This window comes from Chrysochloris asiatica, unplaced genomic scaffold (assembly GCF_000296735.1).
Source record: "Chrysochloris asiatica unplaced genomic scaffold, ChrAsi1.0 scaffold00011, whole genome shotgun sequence".
NCBI lineage: Eukaryota > Metazoa > Chordata > Mammalia > Afrosoricida > Chrysochloridae > Chrysochloris > Chrysochloris asiatica.
In genome coordinates, this window is record NW_006408529.1 from 25,376,330 (window position 1) to 25,388,222 (window position 11,893).

The following is an 11,893-nucleotide window of genomic DNA, read 5'->3' on the forward strand; positions in this document are numbered from 1 at the left end:
TCATTGTTACTATAGAAGAATCCAACTAATTTTTGTATGTTGATCTTATACCCTGCCACTTTGCTGAATCGTCTTCCATTGAGGTCTAGTAGCTTTTTTATTGAGCCTTTGGGGTTTTCTATGTATAGAATCATATCGTCTGCAAATAAAGAGAATTTTTCTTCCTCTTTGCCAATTTGGATGCCTTTAATTTCCCTATCTTGTCATGTAGCTCTGGCTAAGACTTCAGGTATGTGGTTTTGTACTCATTTATAAGGACCCCACACATACTACACATGAACATACCTGCATATATTACTATATTATTTTATTTAATCCTTACAAACTCTAAGAAGAACTTCTGGTGCTCTGCTGTAGGATTATCAATGGACTTCGAACAATAAGGTTGGCATTTCAAACCCACCAGTTGCTCCTTGGAAATCCTATACAGTGTCGCTATGAGTTGGAACTGACTTGATGGCACTCAACAACAACAACAACTCTAAGAAGGGAGTCCTAGCATGGTGCTGTAGGATAAGTGCTGGACTAATAACCACACAATTGGTGGTTCAAACCCACCAACCACTCCTTGGAAACTCTAAAAAGGGTCGCTATGACTTGGAATGGACTTGACGGTACCTAATAACAGCAACAACCCTAAGAAGGAGTCCTGGTGTGGCACTGTGGTGTCAGCACTGGACTGCAAATCACAAGGCTGGAGATTCAAACCCACCAGCCACTCCTTAGAAACCCTATACAGGGTTACTCTTAGTCAGACTGACTAGTCGGCACTTAACAACAACAACCCTAAGAAATTTGTGTAATTTTAATAGTATGAAAGCCAAGACAAAAAAGAGGTTAAGTAACTTGTTGATTAAATGCCAAAATTGGTATTTGAAACCAGGCCTGTTTGACTTTAAGGTATTGTTTATTCTTTGCCTGTTAGCTATACTGAAAGAAATAATAAAAACAGTAAAATCAACAACAAAAGGACTATGAGTGGGATATGAAGAAATAACAGATAGCCAAACTATGACAATTATGCAATAACTTTAATTGTTGTTGCTACATGCTGTTGAATCAGTTCTGACTCACAGTGACCCTATATAGGGTTTCCAAGGAGTGGCTGGTGAGCTTGAACTGCCTACCTTGCAGTTTTCAAACTGACCTTGCAGTCCAGTACATTAACCTGCAGTGCCATACCAGGGCTCCAATCACTTTAATTAGACATTTTGATATTAGAAATCTTAACTGATAGTAAAAGGAAGAACTGAGTAATCTGAAATCCTTTTCAGCACCTATTTTTCTAACCTTTTATTTGAATTGATTTAATTTTTTATTTTGAGTTTTATTTCTATCATTTTGTTTAACATACAGCAATAAACATTTATAGTTTTTTAAACTGGAAAAAAGTAATTTAGACTCATCATTTAGAAAATGATGTATTAGTTTCCTAGGCCTGTCTTAATAATTAACACCAACTGAGTAACTTAAAACACCAGAAATGTATTTTCTCACGGTTTGGGAGGTTAACTGTCTGAAGCAAGAGTCATGCAGAGCTCTAGGGAAGAATCCTTCCTTGAATCTTCCTAGCTTCTGATGGCTTCCAGCAATTGTTGGTGTTCTCTGGCTTGTAGCTGGTTCATTCTGATTTGTGCCGCCATCTTCACAGGGCTACTTTTCTGTGTGTGCCTCCATTGTGCCCTCTCCTTTTCTTGTAAGAACGCCAGTCATAGGATTAGGGCCCACCTTGATCCAGTATGATCTTCATTTTAGCTAATTATATCTGCAAAGACCCTGTTTCCAAATAAGGTCACATTCTGAGATTCTCAGTGGGCACAAATTTCTGGATGACACTATCCAACCTACTACAATGATATTCTGTTGCTAGCAGACATTAGTTAAAGTACCTCAAAAATAATGCTTCTTTGAAAATAATTCTAATTCATAATGGCAGTCTAATTCAAAAGGAAGAAAATTTCTGTAGATAACTTAATTGAGTTGTTTCACTACTTTTCACCTTTCAAAAATGTTTTAAAGATAATCGCATCCTTACCTGCTTTGTCTTTTCCTGGGTTTGTGTTGCTCTCTGTCCAAGACTGAGAATCAGTAAGAAGATGGCTCTGGGACTCTCTCAATGGTTTTGCAGGAAATTGGTGATTTTCAGGACTGTATAATAATAATAGTAATAATAACAAAAATAAGTTAACTCTTGATAGTATTATTGAGTGTTTCCCAAAGTACAGAACTCAAAACTATTTGTGATGCAAGATGATTATCGGAGGTGCCCAAGATAATTCAGGGCATACAGGGAGAAAGTATGAGCTATGATATGACTCACAATGTGAAAATATTATTTTGCTTCAGTTCACTTTCTACTCCTCTGATTGCAATAAGAATATGACTCTGATCAATTTCCATTTCTAATACAAAATACATTTCAGATGTGGACTTGAAGAAGTAATGGAATCTAGTTAGAACTTAGTAAGGGTACTTTATTATCAATTTTATTTTTCACTTGTATTCTGTTTATGTCAAATTATACTGGTTTCATATTTATAAAAGGAAGCAAAGTTTTGTTTAAAAATAAATTTAGATGCCAATTAAAAGTGGTATGTGGGTATGGGAAAAATATGAAGATGGTAGTAGAAAACCAAGTTTCAGAAAAACTAGTCAGTGTTTCTAAAATGGCTTAACTGGTTTTGAACAAAGAATTCTCTATTTTCATCTAAGAAACTGAAAGAACAGACTTGAATATTATTTTGTAGAAATGCTGAAAAGATTTGATGTTAGCTAGTTTTATAAATCTAATGTTCAATTTGGGAGCCATGGAGCTTTGAAAGATAAATTTCTTTAAAATCTATGTTTTAACATTAAGACATACATGCCACATGCTCGACGGTATAACAAAATATACAAAAGTTAAAATAAAATTTCACTTGTAATAAAGATAGGAAAATTATTGTCATAGAAACTACTAGTATATTTTTAGAATACCTTAAATAGCAATTATAATAGTGTTCAGAGAAGAATAAACAAGATAGCAGATCAGATGGAAGTGCAGCGAAGAGCTCTGTCAGCAACAACACAGAATACCGGACTAAGCAGGCTCAGGGGATGGTGCCAGAACTCTGAATCACATATAAAGGGATATTTAGAAGGTTGGAAGGCTTACAGCTAGGGGAATTGGTAGCAGAAGCAAGAAATCCATTGCTTTCTAATTCAAGGCACTCAGCGCTCTCGGAGCTGCCATCTTGGGCGAGACCAAGCGGGGGAAGGATCAGAGCAACCATGGATGCCTGACAGAACTGCAGAGATAAAGGTGTGGGTGTTCTTTTTTTTTTTTTCATATCTGTTCGTTGGTCTCTCGCTGTCTGTGCACCTCCATTCTGAGGACTAGAGGGGATGCCTGAGTGAGTGGACACCCCACCCCCACCTCTGGAGGGTTCTACTACACATATGCACAGATCTCCTCAAAATTTAAAGAGACATTTTCCACTTAAAACCAAATGTCTACAGCCAGCCCTGAACTGTGTATAACTAGAAAAAGGCCTGAATGGGGATTGTGGAGCAGGACAGGGAGACTAAAAAGGAAATAGGCCAAAAATGAAATCTTGAGTTACATCACAATGACCAACAGTGGCATCTTGAAATTTCTCAAGAAGAAGAGTGAAAAGAGAAGCCCATTTCCTGATCACATCTACCTGGAGGCAATCAGAAAGCATAAAAAATAACAAAATACACACCCATCTAAGTATTAAGGCCACAGATAACTCCTGAATATGCCCCAAAAACAGAAGCAGATGACCATATCAGCACATGTCCAGAAACGAGATAAAGTGACTGAGGCAAATGAGCTGGAGGTAGACCTACACTCCATACTGGAAGATGGGCAGGCTTTGGAAATGCCTGAGAAGGAATTCAGAAAAATTATTATAAAATGTATCATAACACTATATATATAGTGGAGTGGAGAAAAATAAGGAAGAAGTCAGGAAAGCACTATAGGAACAATCAAATAAGATAGATATAGCATTGGAAACAATTCAAAACTTACAGAAAGAGGTCCAAATGATTAATGATCGAATATCAGAAGTGGACAATACACTGAAAGGGCAATGGAGTAGAATTGAAGAGATAGAAGCCAGAACTAGTGAGCTAGAAGATAAATCTCTCAACACTACTAAGATAGAAGAGCAAGCACACAAAAAAAGGATAAAAAAATCAGAAGGAAGCCTAAGATTTATATTGGACAACATGAAGAGGAATAACTTAAGAATTATCAGCATTCTGGAACAGGAAGAATCATACAAGTCCACAGAGGAGATAGTTGAAGAGCTTCCGGAAGAAAATTTTCCTAACATCCTGAAAAGTGAAAAGACAAGCATTTAAGAAGCTCAATGAACTCCAGAAAGGATAGACAATAAAAGACAATCACCAAGACATATAATAATCAAGCTTTCCAAAATCAAAGATAAAGACAGAATCCTGAAAGCAACTAGGGAAAAGAGAAGTGTAACATACACAGGCAAGCAAATCAGATTAAGGTCAGCTCTCTCAACAGAAACCATGCAGGCAAGAAGGCAATGGGGAGACATATATAAAAAACTGCCACCCAAGAATCCTCTACCCAGCAAAGCTGTCAATCAAATACTATGGTGTAATCAAAACATTCCAGGATAAACAGAAGCTAAGGGATTTTGCCAAAGCCAACCCTGCTATGAAAAACATCTTAAAGGAAGTTCTGTGGACTGAGAACTAACAAGAACAGACAACAATTAGAGAATAACATACGTAGCAGCATCACCCTGAACTCAATTGACAAATGGAAGTGTCAAGAACAGAATAAAATTATAAGAACAGAGGATCTGGGAGGCCAGTCTATGATCAAAACAATTACAATGTGAAAGAAGGTAAACACAGAGGAACAGATATCCAGGTGGTGGGAAGGTCAGGCAGATTACAAGATAAAATAGAATGTCCTAAATGGAGGGAAGAATTAATGGAATATAAGGTAACCACAACAATGGGGTTTGGGTGGTGAGTTTAGTTCGGGTGTTGGGGAGGGTAATACAAGAAGGGAGAGGAGGAGGAAGAACAAGATAGATAGGGGAACACTGAGACAGGTTTGCATGTCCTAAAAAATAGTGATGCATGCTCAACCTTGGAACAGCAGGGCTCTAGGTTACAAGGATGTAGGTATAGCTTGAAGAGGAGAAATAATACTAAAATGCTTGACTGTCTTACAAATATTAGTTTCCCTTAACTATTATTCAACAACAACAACATTATTGTAAAATAGACACTTGAGTGGGATAGAACAGAATGTTGGGAAACACGATTAGAGAAAACTTGTAAGCCTGTCTTCAGCCTATAACTGATTGGAATACCTAAAAGGGGTTCTAGAACTTGCCCAGTAAAATAGGCCTCGTGCAAAGCCTTAACAGAGTATAGGACCTTAGGTGGAATCCTGGGTCCCATCCAGAACCTTGTGAGGTGGGACATTCCCACTAGAAAGGACAAGCAGACCAGCCTGGAACAGCTACAGTGACAGAAGATACATCTTCAAAGAAAGATCATCAGGAAAAACCCAAAACAAAAATGTAAGCATGACGAGCTACTACAAGAATAAGCAAACTGTTTGCCAGGAAGACATCAAGGCTAGCAATCAAGTTCCTTCAGGACAAACTCCCATTTAAGACTGAAAGTCAAAGGGAACACACAAACAAGCATGTAAGCTTGCTGGCGACCACACTGGTCTACTGGTGAGTGGAAGAGGGGGAAAGGCAGCAATGAAAAAATGGGCTGAGTTGAACCCCAGTCCATTGACTCCCGTTGACCTGGAGAAGAGAGAGAGAAGAGGAAGGGTTGGTTGGTCTAAAGTGTGGTGAGACCTGGGGACACCTGAGCCCATGGACAAGGACTTAGCCACAGGGGTCTAGAGCTGAGAGTGAAGCATCCAGCTGATATGAAGTGAGGGGAGATGCACAAGAACACCCAAACTTGCAGACAGGACCCATTTGACCTAGCCTCAATGGCTCGATAATCAGAACTTGACTAGAGGAAGATTACAAAAAGAAAAATTACTTACTATTTTTCCAATAGTAATTTAATATATTTTAGTTGAAATAGCTATTCTGTTTTTTAAAGGATATAGTCTTAGTGTTCAATAATTACCTCATATCTACATTTGAGAATATTCTACTTTGCGGAACTCTATGCATACTCTTACTAAAAATTTAGAGGTTATTTTAAAAACAACAATCCTGTAGCATGTCTCTGTATAGGTTTCTATTTATATGAAAATCTCTAACTCTTATAACTCCTCTGGAAAATGATTATATAAAAGGCTATTGTTGTTGTTAAGTGCTGTTGAGTCAATTCTGACCCATAACAACCTTGTATAGGGTTTCCAAGTTGCAGCTGGTGAGTTTGAACTGCTGACCTTGTAGCTCTCAAACGGCTTTGTAGTCTGGCACATTAACATACAGTGCCACACCAGGACTCCATATAACAGGTGGTGGTGGTGGTGGTTATGTGCTGTGGAGTCAGTTCTGACTCATAGCCACCCTGTACAAGGTTTCTGAGGCTGTAAATCTTTATGGGAGCAGAAAACCTCATTTTTCTCCCACGGAACATATGCACTAATTAGGTACAGTACACTAATTAGGACCAAGTTTAGGGACTTCTTGCAAATTCATCATTGTTACTAAGACTTTAACATATGATAAGGATGCATTCATTCAACAGTATTTACTGAGTACTTAACTTTTTGCTTATGCAAAGATGTACAGCCTTGGAACCCTTATACAAGGTCGCTATGAGAAGGAACTGACTTTAAGATATTTAACAACAGCCTATTTCGTCAATACATTAAGTACTGATCTCAAGGAAATTTCACTGTAATTCAGGAAGAATAATAAAAAATAAGCAAATAAGTCAGGTGACAGGAAGAATTATGATAATAAAACAGACATGGTAGAGATAAATGAAGGAACACATTACTATTTTACAGTTTTCACAGATGGCCACTGTTTTGAAGTTAACACCTAAGCAGAAACAGAATGAAGACAAGATACAGACCATTCAGATATCTGAAGGAAGTAAAGTTATGAAGAGGAAAAGATAAGCACAAAGGCACTAAATAAGGGGGCATCCTTGATATACTTATATTTGAGAAACAGGAAGACATGTAAACATGAGGATTGTGAGAGGAGAGTGTTAAGGGCAGAGGTTAGATGTTAAGGGTCAAGGATCAGAAAGAGCTTTAGAGGCTCTGTGAGAATATTCATTGGCTTTTAGTCTGAGTGAAGTGGAAAGCAATGACTCAAAATGTGAAAGAGCAGAAGAATGACATAATCTGATTTGTTTTAAATCGGTCTCTCTGGTTTCTTACAGGAAAAGAAAATTATCTGATGCAGAAACAGAAACAGGATGATCAATTAGGAAGCTATTAAAACAATTCATGTGAGAAATGATAATGGCTTGGATCAGAAAGGCAGCATGGAGAGATAGGAAAAGTATTCAGATTATAGATAAATCTCATGGGGGCATCTGACAGGATTTTCAAATGGGGTAAATAACTGTAATGCAATTGTTCAGGCCTGAGTACCTAGGAGAAATTGTTGTTGTTGTGAAGTGCCGCTGGATCTATTCTGACCCATAGCGACTCTGTATAGTGTGTCTGAGGAGAGACTGGTGAGCTTGAACTGCCAACCTTATGGTTCAAAGAGACTTTGCAGCGTATTAACCCACAGCGCCACACTAGGACTCCCCTAGGAGAATGTTGTTGTTGTTGTTATGTGCGGTGGAGTTGGTTCCGATTCATAGCGACCCTGCACAGGGTTTCCGAGGCTGTAAATCTTTACGGGAGCAGAACGCCTCATCTTTCTCCCGTGGAACAGTTGGTAGTTTCGAACTGCTGACCTTACGGTTCACAGACCTATTCGTAACCACTACGCTACCAGAGCTCCTCCCCTAGGAGAATAAGCGTCATCAGTTATTAAATAGGAAGGATGGGAAAAATCAGTTTAGGGTGGAGATGGGTTTGAAATCATGAGTTCTGTTTTTATCGGTCCCCAGTTGAAGATGAATTTTTGTCAGATGTACACCTCTGGAAGACAGGAGAGGCTAGGGCTAGCCATAAAAATTTTGTATGAGCTAATCTGGAAAAAAGGATGCCTGGTACTATAGTGGATTATGAGCTGCACTGCGACCAAAAGGTCAGCAATTCAAATCTACCAACTGATCCATGGGAGAAAAATGAGACTTTCTGCTCCTGTAAAGATTTACAGCCTCAAAAACCCTATTCAGGGTCGCTATGAGTTGGATCTGATTCTGTAGCACATGACCACCGCCAATCAGGAAAACACAACCTTTGGTGGTACAAACAGTTAAGTGCTTAGCTACTAATCAAAAGATTGGCAGTTCGAACCTACCCAGAGGCACCTTGGAAGAAAGGCCTGTTGATGTACTTTCAAAAGGTACAGCTTTGGAAACCGTTTGGAGCACAATTCTACTTTTCAACTGTTTGTTTTTTAAACCAGGGAAAATTATAGAATAGTATGGAAGAAGGGCACTTTAGCTGTCACAATCCAATCTCAACATTTAAAGGTAATAGAACAGAGGTCTAAAGAAATTACTTGAGTTCTTTAATAACACCCAGCTGGGGAAAAGTGCCAGAATTAGGTTTTCTCCCAGCCTCCATGTTATTCTTAGTGGAAGGACAGATGGCGGTGGTGGTGGTTACGTGCTGAAGAGTCGGCTCCGACCCACAGCGACCCTGTACAGGGTTTCTGAGGCTGTAAATCTTTACGGGAGCAGAAAGCCTCATCTTTCTTCCACAGAACAGCTGGTAGTTTTGAACTGCTGACCCTGAGGTGAGCAGCCTGATTTGTAACCACTACCCTACCAGAGCTACTAGTAGAAGGACAGATAACTATTAAAACACAAGTATTTTAAAACTACAAAAACCACTTAGCAAGGATAAAAAATGACTGAAAAACACTTCAATTTTGCAAAAGCTTGGAGCATAGTCTGAACAGTTTATTAGAACTAGATTTTACTGCATAGAAGCACACACATTCACACAAACCCATTTACATTTATTTCTGTAGAATTTTCAAGTCAAACCTTGACAGATTGAAGCCCTACAATATCTCTGTTAATTATGAAGAATCTAGTCTGCAAAGCTTCCTCTACAGCTGGGGTTCAGCACTTGTGACAACTTGAAATGATTGTGACATTACTGCCAGAAACACTGACTTGAGAAGGACTCTGGGGTCACACCACATTCCACAGGAAAGAGTACTGTGACTCATCAGAAATTGGCACTGGACAGAAGGGGTGCTGGTGTGGGTACCATGTACAAGGCATGCCTGCCACAAGATTTCCAAAAATTAACTAAAAACTATATTATGACTAAACATGTTAAACACAGAATTACTATATAATAACCCAACAGTTCCACTCCTACAAGGAAGGCCTAATACAACTGTTATTTAAATTTACACACCAATCACTAATGTCAAAAAATGAGGTAACTGATTATTTTTAGAAACTTTTGTAGTCTGAAATTGGTCAAATATGCAATCAAGATGCATCGGTAATTGCTGGTGATTGGAATTGAAAAGTTGGAAGCAAAGAAGAAGGACTGTTACTGCTGTTGTTGTTGTTAAGTGCTGTTGAGTCAGTTCTGACAAACAGCTACCCAGTATAGCATTTCCAAGGAGCGGCTGGTGAGCTTGAACCACCGACCTTGCAGTTCAAACGGCTTTACAGTCTGGTGCATTAATCCACAATGCCACACCAGGACTCTAAGAAGAAGGATTTGTTGTTATTATTGTTGTCAGGTGCCATCGAGTCGGAACCGACTCATAGCGACCCCATGCACAGCAGAATGAAACAATGTCGGATCCTGGGCCAACCTCACTACCGCTGCCACACTTGAGTCCATCAATGATGCCACCTGGCCAATCCATCTCGTTGGGGTCTTCTTTTTTTCTGACCCTCCACCCTACCCAGCATGACATCCTTCTCCAGCGACTGTTCCCTCCGGACAATATGTCCAAAGTATGAGAGACGAAGCTTAGCCATCTTGGCCTCCAAGGAGCACACTGGCTACACTTCTTCCAAAACAGATCTATTGGTTCTTTCGGCAGTCCATGGCACTTTCAGTATTCTCCTCCAACACCACAACTCAAAGGCATCAATTCTTCTACGATCTTCCTTATTCACTGTCCAGCTTTCGCATCCATATGAGGTTATTGAAAATACCATGGCTTGGGTCAGGCGCACCTTAGTCCTCAAGCTGACATCTCTCCTCTTCAATACTTTAAAAAGTTCCTGTGCAGCAGATTTGCCCAATGCAATACATCGTCTGATCTCTTGACTGCTGCTTCTGAGAGTGTTGATAGTTGATCCAAGAAGAATGAAGTCCTTGACAACTTCAATCTTTTCTCCATTGATAAGAATGTTGTTTATTGGTCCAGTGGTGAGGACTTTTGTTTTCTTGACATTGAGATGTAATCCATACCGAAGGCTGTGCTCTTTGATCTTCATCAGTAAATGTTTCAAGTCCTCTTCACTTTCAGCGATCAAGGTTGTATCATCTGCATATCGCAGGTTGTTAATGAGTCTTCCTCCAATCCTGACGCCACGTCCTTCTTCATAGAACCCAGCTTCTCGTATTATTTGTTCAGCATACAGGTTGAATAAGTACGGTGAAAGAATACAACCTTGTTGCACACCTTTCCCAATTTAAAAACATTCAGTGATTAGCAACTGGAAAATGTAATCTTGGTGATAGAAATGATACTGGAGATCACATGACAGAATTTTGCAAAGCCAATGACTTAATCATTGTCAAAGTTAGACAATGAATAACGAAGACCAAAGAAGAGCTGATGCCTTTTAGTTATGGTGTTGGGGAAGAATATTGAATACACCATGAAGGTCCAGAAAAACGAACAGGTTTATCTTAAACAAAGTACAGTCAGAATGCTTCTTAGAGGCCAGGATGGCAAAATTTCATCTCAGATACTTTGGACATATCAGGAGGAACTATTCCCTGGAGGAGGACATTACGGTTGGGAAAGCAAAATTAAGAAAACCTTTACAAAGATGGATTGACACAATGGCTGTAACAATGGGCTCAAACAAAGCAACAATTTTGAGGGTGGTGCAAGATCAGTGTTTCAGTCTGTTATACATAGGGTTACTATGAGCTAGAAACCTAATAAAAACAATAGCACCTAATAACAATAACAAGACTTTGGCAGAGTCCTTGGGTGGTACAAATGGTTAACATGCTTGGCTGCTAACCAAAAAGTTGAAGGTCCAAGTCCAACCAGAGGTACCTCAAAAGAAAGTCCTGGCAACCTACTTCTGAAAAATCAGCCAGTGAAAACCTTAGGGAGCACAGTTCTACTCAGACACACATTAGGTAGTCATTACTTGGAAACAACTCCACAGCTCCTGGTACTGGTAAAGCTAATAGTACTAGAATTTTCAAGCAGGTGTTTGGGGTTCCATTGAACTCTCCAAATGTCTGATCTGATCCAGGGAAATTGCTCTGATCTTTTAACATTTACCTTACAGTGGAAAGACTTTGAGGAAAAGGGGGAAATCTTACTTTTCTTGCTCACGTGAACACAGGGGATGCTCATTTTGAATTATTTTTATAATATTTTCATCACTACATTTTAAACATTAAGAAATTATTTAACTAATCAGGATGTATAGAGAGGAAAAGATTCCTGGTGAAGTACTATAGGATCAGCACTGGACTGTGAACCACAAAGTCGGCAGTTCAAACCCACCAGTTGCTCCTTGGAAACCCTATACAGGGTTGCTATGAGTCTGAACTGACTTAATGGCATTTAACAATAACAATAGAGAAGAAACACCTGTTACC

The 11,893-nt window shown here is 39.1% G+C and overlaps 1 protein-coding gene across 1 annotated transcript in view; it reads right to left on the reverse strand.

Moving 5' to 3' along the window:
- The window catches only part of ZDHHC2 (zinc finger, DHHC-type containing 2), a 122,745-nt gene that overhangs the window by 17,234 nt on the left and 93,618 nt on the right, over positions 1-11,893 (reverse strand). Inside the window, exon 11 of the mRNA XM_006834518.1 lies at positions 2,036-2,148. Within this exon, the coding sequence (XP_006834581.1) occupies positions 2,036-2,148 (113 nt within the window). The remainder of the gene's footprint in view (positions 1-2,035; positions 2,149-11,893) is intronic.